General features: G+C 47.4%; 1 protein-coding gene across 4 annotated transcripts in view; it reads left to right on the forward strand.

Moving 5' to 3' along the window:
• The window catches only part of RPS6KA2 (ribosomal protein S6 kinase A2), a 298360-nt gene that overhangs the window by 194343 nt on the left and 81378 nt on the right, over nt 1-22639 (forward strand). For 2 of the 4 annotated variants that reach the window (XM_027081432.1, XM_027081423.1), the window contains 2 exons: nt 15512-15628; nt 21196-21277. In XM_027081432.1, the coding sequence (XP_026937233.1) occupies nt 15512-15628; nt 21196-21277 (199 nt within the window). Of the gene's footprint in view, nt 1-15511; nt 15629-21195; nt 21278-22639 lie in introns of those variants that run through there. The other 2 variants (XM_027081441.1, XM_027081449.1) reach the window with 2 other exon arrangements.

Here is a 22639-nt window from a genome sequence, read left to right on the forward strand (position 1 = left end):
GGGTGTGATCTTGAAGTACAGCAAGATATCTCGAATTGCTGGAAAGGGCTGAAGCATTTTGGCAAAACCCAAGCTAGGATAGACTTTTACAAACTTTTATAATATGATTTCTTTGAATTTCAAAATCGTATGTAATGCAGATCTCGACTCCACGCATGTGGGACGTTCCCAAGCCCATGTCTTACACCATGAATCACATTGCCCCTCAGCAGGTTGGCTCGGTCGTGCTGCAGGCCTTGTTCAGCAGACGTACTCTGGACCGAGCATCCCATGGGATAACAGACGTGAGGGCGTTCAGTGCACCTTGCTTAAAGCACCCACAAGGTCTTCATTTATTCCTGTACAAACACGTATCGAGTAAATGCTGTGTGCTGGGCACTTTGAGGTAGGAGGGTACCACCGAGAACGAAACAGGTATTTGCACAGAGGGGCCAGGCCGATGGGGGATTCAACTGATAATGACAGTGATGTTGTATTTACCCTGCGTGTAATCCCTGATTTCTCCAAGAAGTGTTTGCAGGTCAGCTGCTTCTCTCAAACAGCTTCACAGGTCATTGGGTAACAATCAGCTTGAGTCTACTGTGGAGTAAAATTTCAATTGTCCAGACCCCTCGGTGGCCCTGCAGGGGGTCCTTGGATTCTCAGTCTCTGGTGCTTTGGGAACCGTGGCCATGCTGGTCGGAGGGAGCTGCATGGCAACAAGGCCACTGTACCCTCTACACCAAATCAGTTTGTCACCTCACTTGACGTGCTTCATCTGTGCTCGTGCCTGTTTGGAAATCTGCATCTTTGGCTTGTAGTGGCAAGAGCTTACATATGTGTGGAGTTCACCCGTTAGCTTCTTTCCACTTGAGGGGTCCCTTGGGGCCGAGTTCTCACAGCTCTGACAGCTCCACCCTCGGGGTTGGAGGGCAGTGTGATGTGGATGGGCTGATGGGGGCATTTGAAAACTTTAACACGTATCTGATTTTTTTAGCAGAATGTTTTATAATTTTTTTAAATGTCAACTAAGTTGGTTTTAAAAAGAGGAAGAGGGGTGGTTATTCAGCTAACTTCTTTGAGGTTTTTGGCCAAAAGTTTCATCTTTTCAAAAGTTTGGAAACCTGATAAAAGCACATTATCACTGAAATTGTTTAAGCTTAATTCTGAAGGTCATGACTGTTCTCTGTCTGGATTCTGTGTGTAAGAATCTTCGGGATAAGAAAGGGGATACGGCCAGGGCTAGCTCCATGTCATGTGTGTTCTGAGACTCTGATAGCCAAATTGGCAGTCTTCTCTAAGGATATTTGGGACGATCTACTTTTAGCAGGAAAAAATGGCTGGGACCAGAGTATTGACAGTAGTTCTAGTCTGTTGCCCTAAGCATTGCCCTCATGCATTGGCCTTATATGGGGCATGCCACTCACGTGGAAACTCCCCTCGAAGGTTTAGGGATTATTGATCCGACACGCACACACATTACAAAAGTGACTACAGTTGATCTTGCTTAGATTGCTACTCATGACTGTTGAAGAAAAAAAATTTAAACCCTTCATATTTATATCTGTGAAACTATTTAAGAGAAATAAATTTATCACACAAGTCATTTTGTCTAATACACCGTAGCAGACAGTCATCTCTAATTTCACTTTTAAACCTTTTTCCCTCATTTTTCAGTTTCCAGTAAATTCATACCACCCACCTCCCAGGAAAAAATTCTATTAACTCCCTGGCCGCCCGCCAGGCTGGGAAGTTTGTGTTGGTCTCTGCGTTGTACATCCTTGTGTTTACCATCTGTGCCCTGATTGGAAATACTGTATTCGTCCAAGATGAACCTTGCATGTTGAGTTTAAAAATTTTAATAGCTTTAAAAATATCGAGCCTTTCTTTTTCACCAAATGGTAGGTTTATTCTTTGCATTCAGAAAAGGTATCCAAATTCTTTCATGTTGGCTTCCATCTTTTTGTATTCTTGCAGCAAGTTATTTGATCTTATCTGCTTTTCGAAACTCACAGTTCATTTTACATAAACTTTCCATTGTATTTCAGTTTAGCTGGATGTGATAGCAGTGGGTGAGTATAGGAATCCCACATCTGTGGTTAACAAGGTGACTTTATTGATTTAAATTTCCTTATATGGAAGCCTGAGTCTTCTTGCTTACGTTTACATTTCTATATAAAAGATTCAGAAAACAAAGGAAAGAAAATTAACCACTTATACTTCTCTAACACCGTCACTGTTAACTTCCTGATGTATTTCCCATTAATGTTTCTCCGACAGCTCTTTTAAATGTCAGTATAGTCATCATGTACATAAAATTTATTTACTGCCTTCTTTAATTTAAAATCTTATAACAAGGCTCCTTCAACATTGCAAGTAGACTTCAAAATCACTTTTTAAAAATATTTTATTCTGAAATAATTATAAAATAGCAGAAAGTTTTAGAAACTAGTACAGAGGTCCTATCTGCCCTTCCCCCAATTCCTCCACTGGTAGTATCTTGTATAACCATAGTACAGTATAAAAACTAGGAGTCTGACACTTGATGCAATCAACAGAACTTATGCAGATTTCACAGGTTTTACATGTGCTCTTTTGTGTGTGTGTGTGGTTCTATGCAGTTTCATCACACGTGTAGATTCATGTAACCTGCACCACAATCAAGGCAGAATTTTTCCATCTCCACAAAGATCCCTCCTGTTACTCTTTTATGCAACACACACACATGCACACCTGCACATGCGCACACAATCCCTTACCTCTGGCAACCACTAATCTTTTTCTCTAAGATTTTGTCATTTCAAGATGTTATACGGCTTCCCTGGTGGCGCAGTGGTTGAGAGTCTGCCTGCCGATGCAGGGGACACAGGTTCGAGCCTTGGTCTGGGAAGATCCCACATGCTGCGGAGCAACTGGGCCTGTGAGCCACAACTACTGAGCCCGCGTGTCTGGAGCCTGTGCTCTGCAACAGGAGAGGCTGCGACAGTGAGAGGCCCGCGCACCGCGATGAAGATTGGCCCCCGCTCCCCACAACTGGAGAAAGCCCTGGCGCAGAAGCGAAGACCCAACACAGCCAAAAATAAATAAATTAATTAACTAATTAAAAAAAAAAATGTTTTAAAGGGCTTCCCTGGTGGCGCAGTGGTTAAGAATCCGCCTGCCAATGCAGGGGACATGGGTTCGAGCCCTGGTCTGGGAAGATCCCACATGCCGCGGAGCAATTAAGCCTGTGCGCCACAACTACTGAAGCCCGTGCGCCTAGAGCCCGTGCTCTGCAACAAGAGAAGCCACCGCAGTGAGAAGCCCGCGCACCACAATGAAGAGTAGCCCCCAGCAACTAGAGAAGAGCGCACGCTCAGCAACAAAGACCCAAGGCGGCCAAAAAAAAAAAGATGTTATACAAATGGGAATCATATTGTTGATGAAAAAGTAATCAATAGTCAATCTAAGAAAGAAATAGAAATTTTAATTTGAGCCAATCTGAGCATTATAACCCTAGAGACAGTCTCTTAGAGAGCTCTGAGGACTGAAGAGTAAGGGGGAGGCCAGTGTATATGTGATTTTGACAAAGGGGGTACAGGCAATCAAGCACACATCTTGATAGAAGGTTACTGCTATGTGCAAGGAGAAGACATCTTAGTTAATGGTTTTAGTGCTTTTGTAAGTATGGGAAGATGCAAGAATCCAGGTTCATAAAAAGCTTCTCCTGAGAATATCTAACTCTCTGAGGGCCGGTTCCGCCCGCTGTCCCAGAGCACAGAGAGCTTCATCCTTATCTTTGTTCTGAATTCCATTCAGGGTGTCTTGTAGGTCAGCAACTGCAGTGGCTAATGATTTGATTCTTGTAGAACTGGATGGTGGGCAACAGTCTTTATTTTGCAATCCCTTCCCTTTCAGGCTTAATTTTGACCAAGGTTTGGGAGGCGTTTCCTGACCCATTTGCCCCAAGACGCTAGGAGTGCTCATCCCCGGGTCAGGGGAGGATTTTGTCGAGAGGTCACTCCAAGTGCTGTTACTGGACTAGGCCCTGTTAACAGCAGCCAAAAGCCTGTGGACCACCTGCCTTACTGGTCTGTTGTGGTCCAGGAAAGAGTTCCCTCTTGTGGCTTCCTCCCAAATCTCGAGTTAACACTGTTACAGTCATGCATCTTGTAGGACTATATGTTTGATGAATCCTTTCAAGTCACCTAATCATTGTTATTTTTATCTGAGACTCAGTCACACAATTGGTAATGCAAGAACCAATAATCTTGTAAAAGAGGCAGAATACAGGTAATGTAACTGGTAACATTAATAAGGTCGTAAGTAGGTATTTAAGCTAAGACCTTCCCTTAGGTGTGGCTCAGTATCTCCCCAGATGGTTTTACCAGACTGCTCTGCACCAGTCACTATCTTTAAAGGAATCCATGTATTGGCCTTGGACGTAAGGCTTGTCTGCAAGGCTAGTGGTGGGTGATCGTGACCCCTTACAGGATTGAGGAGGGAATGCTGTCTTCTAAGGAGTTGTATGGCTGACACAGAAGGAGAAATTTGATCTTCATGGCTGAGCTGGTATTACTGCCATTGGGAAAGTCTGGTTAATGTATAATGCAGACACACAGAGCAAACTAGAGGGGAGGGAGGAGGCCCAAACAGGCAGAGAAGACGCTTTATGTTTACATTTTTCTTGTCTTGCCTCCAAGTAGGAATTTTTGTTTCATCAGGATAAATATAATCTTTTGAGATTGGCTTTTTTCACTCAGCATCATTCTGCGGAGACTCACTCGTGTCGTGTGTATCCTTAGTTTGTCCCTTTTTATTGTTGCCGATGATGTGTCCCAGTTTGCTTAAGCATTTAAGTTAGAGGACGTCTGGGTTGTTTCCTGTTTGGGTATAAGGCTGCTGTGAACTATCACATTCAGGTTTTTGTGTGAACGTACTCTTCATTTCTCTGGGATGAATGTGCGAGAATGCAATTAGTGGGTTGTACGGTAAGTTCGTGTTTCATTTTGTAAGAAGCTACCTGACTGTTTTCCAGCAGCTGATCCATTTTCCATTCCCACCAGCAATGGATGAGAGATCCAGTTTCCCTGCCTCCTCACCGGCATTTGATGTTATCGCTATATTTTCTGTTTTAGCCACTGATAGGTGTGTAGTGATATCTTACGTGGATTTGCCCTTCTCTCGTGGCTAATGATGTTGAATGTATTTTCAGGCGCTTGTTTGCCATTTGTATCTCTTCTTTGGTGAAATGACTGTCTATCTCTTTTACCCATTTTCTAATTGGATTATTTGTTTTATTTTATTGTTGAGTTTTGAGAATTTTTATTTGTTATAGCTACAAGACCTTTGTTGCGTAAGTGGTTTGCAGGTGTTTTCTTCCAGGCTATAGCTTCTCTTTTCATCTTCTTAGCAGAGTCTTTGCAGAACAAAAGTTTTAAACATTGATTAAGCTCCGTTTACTGATGGCTCATGCTTTGGAGATCATATCTAAGAATTTCCCCCTTATTCCTAGGTCCTGAAGCTTTTCTCCTAAAAGCTTTATAGTTTTATGTTTTACATTTAAGTCTGTGATCCATTTTCAGGTCATTGTATAAAACGGGATTTAGGTCTGTTTTGTTTTTTTTTTTTTCCGCCTTGGAGGTCCAGTGCTCCAACACCGTTTGTTGAAAAGACTCTCCTTCCTCCACTGAATTTCTTCTTCATCCCTCTCAAAAATCAGTTGGGTGTATTTGAATGGGATGGGTTCATGCCCAGGCTCTCTGTTCTGTTCCATTAGTCTGTGTGTCTGTCCTTCCACCAGTATCTCACAGTCTTGATTACTGTAGCTACGTTGTAAGCCTTAACATCAGTAGAGTGATTCCTCCCACTTTATTATTCTTTTTGAAAATTGTTTTTAGGGATTCTAGGTCATTTGCGTTTCCATATAAATTTTTTTTTTAAGAAGATGTTGGGGGTAGGAGTTTATTAATTTATTAATTTATTTTTGCCGTGTTGGGTCTTCGTTTCTGTGTGAGGGCTTTCTCTAGTTGTGGCGAGCGGCGGCCACTCTTCATCGCGGTACGCAGGCCTCTCACTATCGTGGCCTCTCCTGTTGCGGAGCACAGGCTCCAGACGCTCAGGCTCAGTAGTTGTGGCTCACGGGCCTAGTTGCTCCGCGGCATGTGAGATCCTCCCAGACCAGGGCTCGAACCCCTGTCCCCTGCATTAGCAGGCAGATTCTCAACCACTGTGCCACCAGGGAAACCCCTCCATATAAATTTTATTTTTATTTTTTATACATCTTTATTGGAGTATAATTGTTTCACAATGCTGTGTTAGTTTCTGCTGTACAACAAAGTGAATCAGCCATATGCATACATATATCCTATGGAGGTTCCTTAAAAAAACTAAAATAGAACTACCATATGACCCAGCAATCCCACTACTGGGCATATACCCTGAGAAAGCCATAATTCAGAAAGACACATGTACCAATGTTTATCGCAGCACTATTTACAATAGGCAGGACATGGAAGCAACCTAAGTGTCCATCAACAGATGAACGGATAAAGAAGATGTGGCACATATATACAATGGAATACTACTCAGCCATAGAAAGAAACAAAATTGAGTTACTTGTAGTGAGGTGGATGGACCTAGAGACTGTCATACAGAGTGAAGTAAGTCAGAAAGAGAAAAACAAATACTGTATGCGAATGCATATATATGTAATCCATATAAATTTCAGAGTCAGCCTATCTGTATCTACAAAAAGCCTTGTTCAGACATTGATGGGAATTGCATTATGCCTACAGATCAGTGTTTGGAGAATTATAGTCTTTACTGAGTCTTCCAATCTGTGGACATGAATGTCCCTTCATTTTTTTACCTCTTCTCTGATTGTTTTCAGTCGCGTTCGGGAATTTTCAGCACACAGATACTGTACGTGTTTTGTTAGTTTTCTCCTAAGTATTTCATTATTCTGGGAGCAACTGTAAATGGTGTAATCACTTTTAATGCCTTTGTAAAATTTCATTTGGTGGATGTCATCATTTACTTAATTCTTCCACTGTTGGCTGGACATTTAAATTGTTTCTCATTTCTTCACTCTTATTTAAAAAAACATTGTAACAAACGGCTTTCATATTCAGATTGTTGGTAAAGTCTGAGGAGTGAGATCCCTGGGTCAGGCGGTGTGAACGTGTGTGCCTCTTGGTGACCGTGGAATTGGTGTGTGAATGAAAGCAGGCTTCCCGCTCAGTGCCCACCGCTCTGCCCAGCTGTCCAGTAAGACCGATGGCTTTCTGTTCATAGTGGCATATATTTTTCCAAGGCGTGGACTCGGTGGCTTTCAGATCCTGTCCTGCCTGGTGACTGATGACTCTCCGTCAAAACATAAAGTGCTTTGCAGGGCACAGTCATCGCGTTCCCAAACACATGACCTCATCCTGCACACGTGCCCGCATGTTAAATCGTGCTGCCGTCGTTCCACTCACCCAAGCGGCAGCCTATGATCCTTTTGCAAGTTATTCCCGTTTGCTAAGATGTTACCGGTTTGAATAATTCATCCTTATCTACACCCCACGGATTCTGCTTTGTCCACCCTCATGAGGATCACAGACATGCTTGCTAATGAGAGGGGCACCAACGTCACCTTTTTTTTTTAAATAAATTTATTCATTTTTATTTTTGGCTGCGTTGGGTCTTCATTGCTGCGTGCGGGCTTTCTCTAGTTGCGGCGAGCGGGGGCTACTCTTGGTTGTGGTGCGTGGGCTTCTCATTGTGGTGGCTTCTCTTGTTGCAGAGCACGGGCTTTAGGTGCACAGGCTTCAGTAGTCGTGGCACACGGGACCAGTAGTTGTGGCTCACAGGCTCTAGAGCACAGGCTCAGTAGTTGTGGCGCACGGGCTTAGATGCTCCGCGGCATGTGGGATCTTCCTGGACCAGGACTCGAACCCGTGTCCCCTGCATTGGCAGGCGGATTCTTTGAAGAAGTGATCTCTACTTTGAGGAAGGGCTATAAATATAGACATTCCAGCATAAGACTTTCCCAATCATAGCGATCAGTTTTAGTAACTGTTGCTGTGTGTTTTTTGCACCATTAAAAAAAGCCTGTTACTTTAGCAGTGTTTTCTTTGCAGAAACCAAATGGCCCTTCTCCGCATAAGTGTTGCTTAGAGATGCCCAATCAGTGCCTGCTCACTGGACAGGAGGGTGCAGTGTACTGGTCTGTGGTACCCGAGTCAGGTGTCTTCAGAGGATGTCTGAGTGATTGGATGGATACAGCCCAGAGCTTTTGCTATAGTTTGGTGTTTACCCTTGAGTCACTGTTTATGTCTAGTGTGCCAGTGGGTGCTGGCGGATCTGTACTTTCGTTACAATTTGTACCTTTGGCTTAAATGTTCCCATGCACAAATGTACAGTGATACTCTTCCCAGTAGAGCAAGAAAAACACAAACAATCCACTAGACGTTGAATTTTCACATTATCTTTGAGAATATTCTTGCCCTTTTGAACATTGCAACCTACCATCTGACGACCAGCTTCGAATGCAAAGAAATTCTTACGGATGGTTCTGGAGGACCTTTGGTTTCATACCTGAAGAGAAAAATAAGTGAAACCTTTGTAATGATGCTGGTAGATGTTCTCCGCTAATTACGTGTCCCTATGAGTCTGTCAGCTTTTACTAGAGAAGGAGCACGAGCTGACCTCATGGAATAGTGAGAATTGACATCCAGCTGTCTGTACAGGTAGCTCAGCCCGTTTCTGTTGTGGAGAGAGCACAGTTGTGAGTGGGGAATGCTGGGCCTTCCGTTGACAATAGATACAGAGACTTGGAACAGAAAACAGCCTGGCAGGAGGGACGCGTCCCACGGGCACAGAGTCCCTGACACCAGCTGACTCAGCATGTCCTTACCTCTGTCAGAAACATCACAGTTATCAACAACTTGTTCTGATAGAGATATTTACGGAAATGTTGATTTTGAAAAACAAAATTGGATATCAAGTCAGAAATATGTAAATAATTAAGTCTTGGAGATGATGATATTCAGATAAGTGAAATTTTCCCTTTTCTGGAAAAAACCGTGAAGCTGTCCCAGTCGATCTCACTGGGATGAGACTATAGTTACACTGATAGTGGGTGATCGTCGCGGAGGCTTTTCGTTTGGGAATTTCAAGCCCACGTTGTCAGCTTTTCTCAACTCTCAGCGCAGCCTCTCTCTCTTTCACACCACACATCTCAGATCCGAAGTGACAATGTTCTGAGTATGTGGACGGATGGGAAACGGTGATACTTGCCTGTTCGGTGCACGGCAGGCAGGCAGCCTGGTATCATTTTATCACCCTCTTTACTCGGCACTATTTTTAAAGTTGTACTAAAGAATAAAGACTTAGCCCCGTCAGCACACATCCCGCTGCCCCAGGACAGACACTGTCGCCATACAGAGCTGTGTGTTCCGTAAGGAAACTTCTCTGCTTCGGGACCTATAGCGACATACGTTTCCATCCACAGTTTTGAGGCCCTTTGGCGATTCCTCAGTGCCTCTCGACAAATGCAGATAGCGACTTCCTCATCCGTGTGCAAAGTGACTCTGTACAAAGCACGTCCTTGAAGGTGGCTTTCCAGGTGAGATGGAAATTGTCCATGGCCACATCTAGAACCTGCGCCTGAAACACCACACCCAGGTTCCAGGGCCTCTGTCACTTCACAGCTCATGTTCCACAGAGCGTTGCTTTCTCCGGGGGCTCAAGGATTGATGGAACTTACTAGAACTAACCCACCTGAGGGGCGTCGAGGTGTCAGAACCTGGGAGCCTGCAGCGCGTATGCTGTGGGCGCCTGTGTCCTCCTCTCTCTGTGCAAGGAGGCCCCTGCAGGAACGCGGCTCTGTCTGCCCGTCACCGCTATAATCACAGCTTCCAGGGCGTCCAATTTGCATAGACTGTGATTTATAAAAATACCAGCAGACCGAGAGGCTTTCAGAAGGATGGAAGAGGAGATAATTCGAGGGAAAGACAGGCAACGAGGGCAAAGAAAGACAGAAGCCGTGAGGGGTGGCACTTTAATTTAAAAACAGAGGGAAAAGTCCACCTTGCCTTTAATAACAAAATTAATAAAAGGGAGGTAGAGGGCAAAAGTCTGGACGGGAAGGAAAAGGCGGAGAATAAAAATGAGACGTGTCCTGGTCATTTCTCCTCCCCTCTCCTCTGAGTTTCTTCACTTCCCCCTGCTGTGATGTCTTGAGTCCCAAGTTCGGCCCAGTTCAGTCCCTGAGGGGCTTCAGAAGCAGCTCAAGGTTTCTTTCTGAAGGCGGACACGCCCGGCTGGTTGTCCCTGTGCGTGAGTTACTGCCGTGACTGCCCTGGGGGCTGGGTCACTTTCTTTGGTAAAAAAAGGGAAAGCGCCATTCCAAGATGCATGAGAAAAGAGTGCCCTGCGTGCACTGCACGATCTGTCCCTCGGGGCGTTGCAACATCCAGGCGGGCATTGCACCAGGTGGGTCTGCGGTTCAGGCCCTGGACCACACCCGGTGGACCCCAGGCAGGGGCCACTGCTCCGCGCATCGTCCTTCTCCTGCGTCTCGGAGCCGCTGCCCCCGGCCTCTGGTTTCCTCCAGCATTTTCCTTTCTCGTTCCCTTGCTCCTGTGCCTTCCCGCAGGGTTTTGTTTTTCTTCAGTGGGCCGTCCTTGTTCTGTCTAGAGGCCAGCAAGTGCCCGTAGAGCCAGCTGGAGTCCCACTCTCGTTGGGGGAGTGTCGCCATCCTAAATGCCTTAGCTTATATTTAGCCCTTTGGAAACGGAGTGGAAACTTTCAGTAGAAATAGTTTCCCGAGGAACCGATTGGACCAGTGCAGCTGGTCCTGTAATTTCATCTCACATTTGCTCACGCCAGCGGGAGCAGACACATTGGCGGAGACGTGTGAAGGGCAATTTAAAGAGCAGAGAAGAGTCTGCAGTGCATGAGCCGCTGCGTCTCAGAAGCTTCCTCGGGCGGGTGGGAGAGGAAGCCGCGCTGCCCGGAGCCTGCATCCCGTCCGGGCCCCGGGAGGTCGGGATCCGCTTGCGGCTCGGCCCCTGGGTTCCCTTGGAGAAGCCACCGGACCTGCCTAGAAGGAGGAGGTTCCTTCTGGCTCTGAGTCTGAGGCTCGCGCCTGGTCCTTCTACCTTGTGTTACAGCGTGTGCACAGCCGTCTCCTCGGGGGTCTTTGTAGTGAACGGCCTGTGTCGTTGATTCTGGACGCTTTACTGGGGGTGGGATGCGCCTCCCCGAGGGACTTTTCAAGGGTCCCCGGTCTTCACTCCCTGGAAGAGACAGATGAGCTACTTGGTGACTTCTCTCCACTTTCAAAGCATTTCTGAACTTTGTTCCTAGCAGTACGGTGGGCTAGGTGTGGTGAGCTCTCTGTCTAAAAACAATTGAAAGTATGGATAAAATATCTCTTTGAAACAGTTAAATGCATTGATGAGCTGGGAAGTGGTAGGAAGTACTCAGAGCCCAGGCCCCAGGTCAGAGCAGCTGACAGGGCAGAGGGCCAGCGACAAATGCCAGGTTTGCCCCGTAGCCCTCTCCCCTGCCCGCGTGGAGCGGAGGCCCCGGGAGGCTCCCGGCCCCCGAGGTCTCCCCGACTACACGCGCACACTCAGGACCTCACCGGGGATGAGCCTCACGTCTGGAGTTCTGGGGGCAGGTCCAGACCTGAGAGCTGTCGGTGTTCAGACGGTAACACAAAGCCCCGAGACAGGACTAGGTCCCGAGGGGGTGATGACGGGGAAGAAGAGCCGGAGTCCAGGGGATGTTGGGAGACAGGGAGATAAGGAGACGGGAGAGAGGGGTGTCGGGAGACCCGGGGGGCGTGATGTCCCGGAATCCAAGTGAGGGAAGCGTTTCGAGGAAGATGGGGTGATGGATGGTGCCCAGTGCGCGGACTCTGAGGTCTGACCCCTGGGGTGAGCCCTGTGGAGGGTTTTAATGACTTGATGAGGTGAAGAGAATGGGTGGCAGTGGGTGTGAGAGAGGAGAGGAGGGAGGTGGGGCAGCGAGTGTGGAAATCCCTTCAAAGAGCTGGTGGGCGGCGGTGGGACCACGCAGTCTGTGTTTCCTGAGAAGCATGCGGACAGGACAGCCTGTTTGTGTGCTGCAGGGAACCACCCTGCAGGACGGGGAGTGGGGCTCGAGGTGAAGCCCCGTCCTTCGCAGAGATTCCAGGCTCCGTAGTCCCGCCCCGGGCCTGGAATCTGCATTTTTAATGAGTTCCCTGGTGGTTCTGATGCAGGGGCACCACGGCCACAGCCTCTGGAACAAGATGTCACTCCCTGGCGAGGACGTCCTGTTTTGGGGTCTAGAAGAGGGAGCCGTGGTGCCCTGATGGGAGATGCCTCGAGATGTCGGCCTCTGCTGACCTGAGCTCCCGGCGGGACCCCGGAAAGCCAGGCTGCAGTTCTCCGGCCACCGCTGCGTTAACAGCGCCCGGAGTGGGACGGGGTTAGCCTGGCAGGACTTGCTCAAAGAGAGTCAGAGTTTCGGTGATTTCCTTGTTCTTTTCTGCACTTTCACGAGTCACCTGTTCAATAACTTATTCTTTGCTCTTTCTGAGAAGTGATATTCTGCATGCAGATCAGTGATTTCTAGAATGACCTTGTCCCCCTTTTTTGGAGACAAAGCTAACACTTGCCCGATTCTTATTTTCTACGTCTTTGTCATTAATATTTCACAACTTGTTTTTTTTAACCTCTTTATGGGAGTATAATTGCTTTACAATGGTGTGTTAGTTTCTGCTGTATCACAAAGTGAATCAGCTATACACATACATATATCCCCATATCCCCTCCTTGTTGTGTCTCCCTCCCTCCCTCGCTATCCCACCCCTCTAGGTGGTCACAAAGCACCGAGCTGATCTCCCTGTGCTATGCGGCTGCTTCCCACTAGCTATCTGTTTTACATTTGGTAGTGTATATATGTCCATGCCACTCTCTCGCTTCGTCCCACCTTACCCTTGCCCCTCCCCGTGTCTTCAAGTCCATTCTCTACGTCTGCATCTTTATTCCTGTCCTGCCCCTAGGTTCATTAGAACCTCTTTTTTTTTTAGATTCCATATATATGTGTTAGCATACAGTATTTGTCTTTCTCTTTCTGACTTACTTCACTTGGTATGACAGACTCTAGGTCCATCCACCTCACTACAAATGACTCAATTTCGTTTCTTTCTACGGCTGAGTAGTATTCCATTGTATATATGTGCCACATCTTCTTTATCCCTTCATCTGTCGATGGACACTTAGGTTGCTTCCATGTCCTGGCTATCGTAAATAGAGCTGCAATGAACATTGAATATTTCACAACTTTTAATCTGCGTTTACTTTTCATAAATATTCTCCCTTTAATGACATGAAAAGCGGATGATTCAGAACAGACGAAATTACCTTCCAGGGTGACTTCGGTGCGGGCAGAGCACGGAGGGCACCGCGACGGGTCCCCTCCGGCCGTTTCCATCACTGCCCCTGTGTCTCGAATACCTGCACAGGAATTTCCTCCATCTGTCAGAATTTCAACGGGGAGTCTAAAATTCACTGTCGTAAATTATTTTGTCCTACGTTGATGTCATTTCTCTAGTTTTTCTCTCTCGCATTAGAACATTTTTGAAATCCTTGCTTACAGAGCAAGGGCCTGACCATGACACCAGGTTCTCCCACAGATTTCTCAAGTTATTTAAAAAAATACTCTTTCATAGGAGTTATGCTACAAACCAAATTTTTGGTGCTATATGTAGAGGGAACAGACTTTATTTTCTTAAGGGAATGGCATTAAAATCCACATAGAATTCTAGAAAAAATGACCTGCCTCATAAAAGGGAAAAGCATTTATTTCCAAATGAAGCAAGACACTATTTTATATCTGTTTGCCCTTTAAGGCAATAGTCACAAAATGATTCAGAAGATATCACTGTCCAGTCTGGAAACAGTTAGAAGCAGACAAGCCCGGGCACGTTCCCCGTGCTCCCATCTGGGTGTTTCCTGTGCACACAGCAATCAGCATTGGATTCCAGACCTTTTCTCTTTTTTTTCTTTCTTTCTTTTTTTTTTTTTAATTCTTGGGAAAGAGGAAAACAAAATATCTCAAGCAAGTTCAAGCCAAAATGTCACTATGAATGCAGAACTCTAAAATCTAAAATGTGAAACTCTTGGTTCCTTTCTCTGTGGGCAGTTGAGAGTCTTTGCTGTTCAAGACCTTACTGACTTTAAATGGGGCATTAACTGCGCCGCAGCGTTATCAGGGAGCAGCCTGAGGTTTTAACGCCCGTCCCGAGGAGGGGGTTAGGTATGTGCTTTGAGTGCGTTTGCTGTAAATACTTGGACGGCAAGAATCTACACAAAGTGAAACGTTAAGAGAGATCTGCTTCTAGGCCTTTGAGTCGAAATGTTCGGGCAGTGGTGACTCAGGAAGGTGAATGCTGACGTGTTGGTGGGATGCGCTGGGCTGGGGAGACCTGATGGCCTGGGTGCTGGGCTGCTTGTTCACAGGAGGGGTGACGCGGGGCCCTGGGCGGGAATCCTGGGGTCTGGGGCACGGACCCCTCCGGGGATGCTGCACTGCAGGAGCTGGGTCACCTGCCTGCCGAGGGGGTCACAGCAGGTTGAGTGACCTCATGCACCTCCCCACCTACTTTACAGTTTTTCCATGTCAAATAGCTGGTGGTGGATAGGTGGCATACCCCCTTACAGGTGAAGTAGTACGCCTCTGGGGACAGGTAGTTCTCTGATGAGAATTTGTAGTGATTTCTGCCAGTGTTTTAATTTAAAGATCAAGGCCTTTTTTTTCCTACTGGGAAGGCTTCTGGACTGGCAGAAAATCCTATCTGACTGCTTCTTCTGAAATATAAGCTCTGGGATGGCAATGAATCATTCTTTGCATTAGCTCTGGCAAAAATATAAGGGAGAGTAGAATTATAAGAAGGAGGAGAAAAAAACTGCATTCACAGATTACTTCTGCCTGTGGATCCCTATTGGTGACCTTTTTTTTTTTTTTTTTTTTTTTTGCGGTAGGCGGGCCTCTCCCGTTGCGGAGCACAGGCTCCAGACGCACAGGCTCAGTGGCCATGGCTCACGGGCCCAGCCGCTCCACGGCATGTGGGATCTTCCCGGACCGGGGCATGAACCCGCGTCCCCTGCATCAGCAGGTGGACTCCCAACCGCTGCGCCACCAGGGAAGCCCCTGATAACCTTTTTGACCACAGCAGCGTAGACGTTAAGACAGATTCTCAGAGGTTCGTTTTGTTCCATGGTTCCCGCATTCCTCCCTGTCCAAAATTTTGCCCAAACTGTTAAGAAGCAGAATGGATTTCACTGAGATATTGGTAAGACCACGTGACACAACTCCATGGGGAAAGGAAGCCGTTACAGGCTCACGAGCGGAATCCTTGGTGTAAAAAGCAGGTTGACTTTGTGAAGCTCTGTGGTGTCACCGCTTTAAGCTCCTATCCTGAAAATCCGTACCGTACCCGGCTTGTTGTACCTTCAGAGGACGAATCCAGAGGAACCCCTTGATTTGTATTGTTGTCATTTTTCTCTTGCAGGAAGAGGGCATCGTGAAGGAGATTGACATCAGTCATCATGTGAAAGCAGGCTTTGAAAAGGCCGACCCTTCCCAGTTTGAACTGTTAAAAGTTTTGGGACAAGGGTCCTATGGAAAGGTAAGTTAGGTCCATGGTTCCCTCCAGGTGGGTCGCATTCCACTGGGGCTTGTCCCGCACGTCAGGGCGAAGCACTTGAACGTCTGGTGAAGGAGACGGCAGAGGTGCCTCCTGAGCCCAAGGGAGAGGCGGCCCCAAGCTGAGGGAATGAGAAGTACAGGCAGCGCCCACATGGTGGGCCCCGTGGTGGCTGGAGCTGGGGCCTCGGTTTGCCTGAAGCCCGTGACCATGGAGCTGAGCTTAGGGACACCACACACCTTCCCTCTCCTGTAGCTTCCGTGGGCCTTTAGCGTATCACCGTGCTGGCTAGGGTCCTTGAACTTGAGCCGTGCATCTTCTTAGAAGTGCATACCCCACAAGTATTTCTCAAAAAGAAGGAAAAGGTAGGAGAACAAGGAAGAAAGGAACAGAGAAGGCGGCGCCCTTCGGGACCGGTTCATATGACCGTCCCCAAGGAGTCAAGGAGGCTGGGACTGCAGGCTGGCTCCCCTCACCCTCCGTGTAAACTGTGCAGATACTCTGCCTGTCCAAGCCTCAGTTCCCCCATCTAGGAAAGGGACATCATGTGAACTACTTTCTATAATTATTCTATGGATTAAATAAGACATGACTCCTAGCCATCTAGCAATCGTCTACGATGAATCTGCGCACTAGAATTTTTCGTTTCCTTTCTTTTTCACCTTCAAGTTAAAATGAAAACTGATTTCTCTCAGGAAATGAGAAACAGTTGTCTCTTTATATAGGGCCTCATCCACATACGGCACGATGTCAACACATCTTTCACGAGGATAAGTGAGTTATTCCAGGGCAGTGCTAATATCTCTACGTCCTTGGTGTAACTGTTAGAAATTATACAGACTTACGATTTCTAGAACGTGAGGGCCTGAGGCCAACCATGAAGCCAACCTTTCCTAGAGTTTAAGCAGAACAGAGTCCTGGCTTTTTAAAGTAACTATTTTTGTATATGTGGTATGTGGACATTCACCAAATTTCCCCAGTCTTCATGGGACTTTGTGCCGAGATGAAGTCCAGCGCATGTCGGTTTCACGTAGGATTAATAGTTTGTTAGTGATGTTCTAGATAATCTCTTACAGACCACGAAAATTCGATTGTTTGTGAAACCTCTCTTTTGCCATTCTTAAAAGGTAGAATTTTTTTTATTTTATTTTTTCTTTTCCACACAATGTGGTATGGAACACGTGTTTATACTAATGTACCTACAGACACGTTCGTTTGAACCATATGAAATTACCAGCGTTCAAAACGTTGTGGCCTCCAAAAATGGCTATTTCGTATGGTTTATAAGGCATTTATGAAAGTAGGGAAATGAAGATTTCAGGCTCTCAGGGTAAAAAGCTGTTACTAAAACATAGTGACATAGCAACACCTATTTATGTGGTAATGGACTGTCTTCCCATTAACTAGAAATGTTGGAAAAAGATGAAGCGGCATAAGTCTTTCTCTAAGAACCATGACGTGGAAATAGGGACGAGCAAGGTGCCCCTTGCTCCCTTTCAGAGACGCTGCCCACGAGTTGCTTCTTGAGGACACACAGGACCAGTGCAGCTGAATCACCTCTGTCCCCAGTGATGGAGATGGGGACCCACCTCGCAGGCGGGGCCCAGGGTTGCTGGGTGGGTGCTGTGTGATGCCCTGGCCTATTTCAGGACCCTGATTTCACTGAGCGCCCTCCCGCCAGGGTGTCTGGAAGCAGCAGAGATGGAAAATGCCTTCTGAGCTCAAGGAAAATGGATCTGAGCCTGTCCGTGCAAAACTCGACTGGACAAAAGCTACGTTGACGATGCCCTGCTCAGAGATCTGGGCGTTAAAAATGAAAGGAGAAAAGAATTTTCCAATTCCCTGCAAAGTTTGAATTTCAATTTTGATTAAAAAAAAAAAATTCTTTGGGAAACCAGCGAAATCCTGGTGTTGGGCGGAATCCCCTTGGAATGATAAGCTTTGTAACACTCCACACTTTGCCTTCCCAGCCATCATTGTATGAGGCATAAAAAAGTAAAGTTTAAAAGATTAATATCTTCTGATATTAATAAATAAAGAGATAAATTAAGAGATTAAAATTAAAATAAGTAAGTGAAGAGAAATAAAAGGAAGAGGCAGTGGCAACGCCTACAGATGTTTAACCTCCATTAACTACTGACTCACGAGCTCAACCACTGCCTGTGTGTTGGGCCTGGTCACCGGATCAGGACCGTAGCGGACACTGGAGGTGAGGTTCAGGGCTCCCGGTGGACGAGGCTGCTGTGCTGACCCAGCAGGGCTCTGGAAAGCTCCACCCAGAGGTCCCCTGGGAACGGTGGGCACTAGAGAACCACGATGACAAATCTTTTGTGTCCACACAGCAGTATTTGTTACGAATGTTTTATAAAAGCCGAACTAATGACAAGAGGGGGAAATCCATATGTCCTACCGCCCATATTATTTTATTCATCTCTAAATGGAAATCACATGTCCTTATGCAGGAGTATCTTCCTTTTGCTCTCGGTAAGAGAGAAGAAGGGCACGACTACAAGTTTGCATCCTGCAGGAAGCTCCCGTTACACAGACGTCTCTTGCAGAGACTCCAGAGAGTAGGGAGCTGGCGTGAACCTGGGCTCTGGGCTCACGTTCGCCCCCCACCGGGTCCCTGTGTTCTTTCTGTCACCCCTTCAGTGACTGCAGCCATTGGAGACGCGGAAATGGATAAAACGCCACCAAGACCTCCTCGCTCGTGCCTGCTGCTGGGAATCCCCCAAGTGACTGTCCTCCGCCCGCACCCTTCACCCCCCTTCCTCAGCCCCCGCTCTCCCCTCGTGCAGCCGGAAGATCGTTGCTGGAAAGGAGCAGCGCTCAACCCCAAGGGGGGCCCCGGCTTCGGGTTAGGGTCTGTCACAGGGATGTTTGAGGCTGGCGACCTCAGGACTGTCCCCAGACGGGACCACACAAGGGGCAGCGTGCACTGCCATCCCCACGCTCCGCCCTGCAGAGCCCAGGGAGCCAAGTAGCCCGTTTGCCGAAGGAATTTGCTGGGAATGATGGGGACGGTTTCTGGCCATTAGTAATTTGGTCAGACCATGATTATTTCAATGATGGCCGGAGAGCAGGGGGTCGGTAGTGCTTGGGAGCAGAGGGAGACAGCTTATCCTTATCGGTCAAGCAGGCGGTGGGAAGGCAGTGAAACACGCTGAGGAATGGGGCAGAGGGTGTCCGAGTGTTAAAATGCGTGGCGCCGCCCACATGTTCCCCGAGACCTTCACGGAAGGTGGAGACAAAGCCTTTGCCCCTCCCCGGCTCATCTCCCGCCCCTCGGTCTCCCCAGGCAGATAAGGACCGGACTGTGATCCCGCGTTCTGAGGTGGGATCAAGCCCCAACGAGAAGCGTCCTTGCTCCCCCGTGACTATCTGTAAATGTATTCCTCTGGGGGGAAGGTTGGTACCCTGGCGTCCCCTGGAAGCGCATGGCCGCCATGCACTTGGGTCGTGCGCTGGGAGGACACTGCAGACCAGTTGCCAGGCTCGTGTGTTGAGGGGACGCTGCAGACCAGCTGCCAGGCTCGTGTGTTGAGGGGACGCTGCAGACCAGTTGCCAGGTTCCAGTTCTGAGACAGAGTTGAAAATCTCGCTCAGAGAATGAGGTAGTAGTGATTGGGCTGATCGCGGTAATACACGGAGACTAGGGCAGCTTTGGGTGACACGGCATCTGTCGCCACGTGTGCTCACGGAAGGGCTTTGCAGAGTCCCGGCTGAGCTGCTGAAGAAGCAGCTCTAAAAATAAAACGCGGGAGCACGTGAAAAGTCCCCGGGGTTAAGTGTCAGAGATTCGCCAGCTGTCTTTGCTGAAATGGTCCGGTCGTTTGGGAACTTATCTCACTACATTAGCATGTGTTCCTGAATCACATAAGGATGAAGAGGCGAGAGGTGCGGGATGCCTCGGACGGGAGGGCTCTCCCCGGGCAGACAGAGACAAGCTCTTCACTCGTATTAAATCCACTTTTAAGTCAATTGTTACCGTATTTTTGTTGTTTCTCTCGAAATGCGTTTGTCTCCTATTGGGTGCTCTGCTTGCTGTAGGGCATTTCTTGCAGGACCTGGCGTGTGGCAGGAGCCTGACAAATATTGGTAGTGTGGAGGTTTTTTTCCTGTTCTTTTGAAAATCAAAGTAGAACTCCTTTTTAAAACAGATGAATATAGATAGCCATTATTATCCATCATCTCATTTTTATTAATAAAACCTGAGTTGCAATAAAAGAAAACAGGTTCATGAGAAGCGATCCATGCAAGATTTGCATCCTTGAAACTAAACCATCATGGTCAGATGCCATGTGAGCACGGCCTTCCGTGTGGACTTGAGTGGACAGTCTTCCCTACTTCTGAATCCACGCATGTACCTCATATACATATTCACGTGTGAGTTCCTACGGACCCCCCTTATATTGTGGGGAAGAGGCGGAGAAAGGAATGAAAAGGGGGACAGAGAAGACCGACTCTGGGTATTCCAAAGGCTCGACCTTCTGAACGCACATCCTGCATATACCTGTCCTCATTCTTCTCCATTGTCCCCTCGTTTTGAAAGAGGGGTTTTACTCTTGTCACTAGCGTTCCCTCGTCTTGGGGCTAATGAGTCGTCTTCACTGCAGTACGGTGGGTACATCACTCTGTCCCGCAGCCCCTGTGGGTTTGAACGCGATCCGTGGCGACTGCACGCGGTGAAGCTGCAAGCACACACGCGGCAGCACCTGTGCCTCTGGACACACATGTCGTCTGCACCCGCGTCTCTGTCATGAGAGCAGATTTTTGCATCTATTGGTAAATACTGTTAGGAAAAGCAAATACTGTTGTTTCGTCTGCGTGGAAGGTGTTCTGTTCGTAACGGATACCCCAGGTTGGTTGGTTGGTTTTTTTACTAATTTTGTTCAACAACTATGAATGTGTCTTTTAAGCTCAGCCTCTCAAACAATTGTCTTTTCCTCCACGATACACGTCACAATGTATCCCAGCAGATGTTGTGTCCGCATGAGATTATGTAAGAGCCATTTAGAAACCAACTCCAGCTGTAAACTTAAGCTACTCAAAGCTGAAATTTGGTGAAGAAAGCTCAAGGGTAAGAGAGCCCGGCTCATCTTGAGAGTCAGGTGTCCCGTGCGGTTGGCAGTGGCTCTCAGGGTGGCCTTCGCCTTGGGGATTTACTGGGCATATTTACAAGACACCGAATGACCTCCCTGAAAACTTCTGGATAGTGTTTGTTTTTCTAAACAACTCGTCTTTTTTTCAAAGGAGGGTGCTATTCCCTCTGATCTGAAATGTTTCATAGAAAGTGAGTGGTGCCGAAAACAAATGGGATTCTTCAGACGAACACGTAACACGGCTCCTCACAGGGTCGTAATAAATTAGATGAACTTCTCCTGACGTCCCAGATGTTGGAGAAGATTTTACAGTTAGGTTTTTCCTACAGTGTATTTATTTTATTGGAGTTTCCTAAACTCCCTGCGTATCCCCGTGTCAAATCAAATAAGGAAAATGAATTTACAGTCATATCAACTGCAGGTGTTCTGTGTGCTCTTTCTCACCAGGTGTTCCTGGTGAGGAAGGTCAAGGGGTCGGATGCTGGGCAGCTCTACGCAATGAAGGTTCTGAAGAAGGCCACCTTGAAAGGTGAGAGGTCACAGAGGGGGAGACACGTAACTGTTGTTATTGGGGGAAATGGACATTCCGTTCAGTGTTGCGTGATTTCTGTATGTCGACATGTTACTCTCTGGTTGATAATACACAATACCAGCATACCCCTGAGTACTTAACAGAGCCCTGCACGATTTCCACGCTCTTCAGAGGGAAGGCCATATTGTGTAAATACCATCCTCTACATATGCTCTGCTGTAACGTACCATTTGGGGAAAAGAGCACTGAGGAGGAAAGCAAAAGAGGTTGTTTTGGCTGTATTGGGCAACAAATCAGCCTAAATTCATCCTTCAGACTGGATTGCTCAGTTTTAAACAAAATGTGATTCACGGCTGTATTATTTCCCTTTCTTCCCCCGGACTGGGTTTTAGAAATTCAGTCCCACACCTGATTCCCTGCTTCTATACTCCTCCCCTCCAGAAAAGTATACGCACATAACGCAGGTCAAGGTAAGCTATTATCTAAAATCTCTGTTCTAAGCTCAGTGTCATTTAAGCCAGCAGTACGTACAGTGAGCACCAACTACATCAGCTCTGACCACCTCCTATTCACCCATTGGTGAGGGAGGGACCCGTGTCCTAAATAGTGCTAGAGGCTGGGCACGCAACACCTGGCCCGGGCAGGTGAGAGGACAGAGTTTATCAGTCACCTATACTCATCACTGGGGGAGGAGGGCACCGCACAGCATGCTGGGCCACGAGGGGCGGCACAGGAGCAGAGTGGGTTGCAGGGACTGTGAGATTCAGGCTTTGTAGTAACAAGAGGGAGGGGTGGCCCCTGGTTCCGGGGAAGATGTGATGGGCTTGTTTGAATAGTTCTGTGGGCTGGCAGGGAACTGAACATGTTAGGTTAAAGACTAGATGGGGTACAGCTGGTCTGGCTTGCAGGGAACCAGCAGAGTGGGGAGCCTTTCCTGCTAGATGGGGGGCTTATCTGTCAAGGGCAGGGGAACTCATGGTTAAGCCTTTGGGGCCCATGAAACTCAGAGACGTCAAGGCAGCTCTTGAATTTTTAGGTCTTACATCACTGTGTCCTCAGCACCTACATGCAGGGGACAGCACAAAAATATGTCATTCTCTGCCTTCAAGTCACTTACTGTCTAGCTGGTAAATAAGATCTATTTTGAACCACATAGAACCAATAATATAGAACAGTAAATGCATAGACCAAATATATATAGACCTAAACATTTTAGATACAAAGGAAGAAAGAGTTCTTCCGCATGAGGCCATTCAAAAAGGGTTTAGAGGGCTTCCCTGGTGGCGCAGTGGTTGAGAGTCTGCCTGCCGATGCAGGGGACGCGGGTTCGTGCCCCGGTCTGGGAAGATCCCACATGCC

The sequence above is a fragment of the Aethalodelphis obliquidens genome, unplaced genomic scaffold (assembly GCF_003676395.1).
Source record: "Aethalodelphis obliquidens isolate GAN/ISIS:26980383/991018 unplaced genomic scaffold, ASM367639v1 scaffold3, whole genome shotgun sequence".
NCBI lineage: Eukaryota > Metazoa > Chordata > Mammalia > Artiodactyla > Delphinidae > Aethalodelphis > Aethalodelphis obliquidens.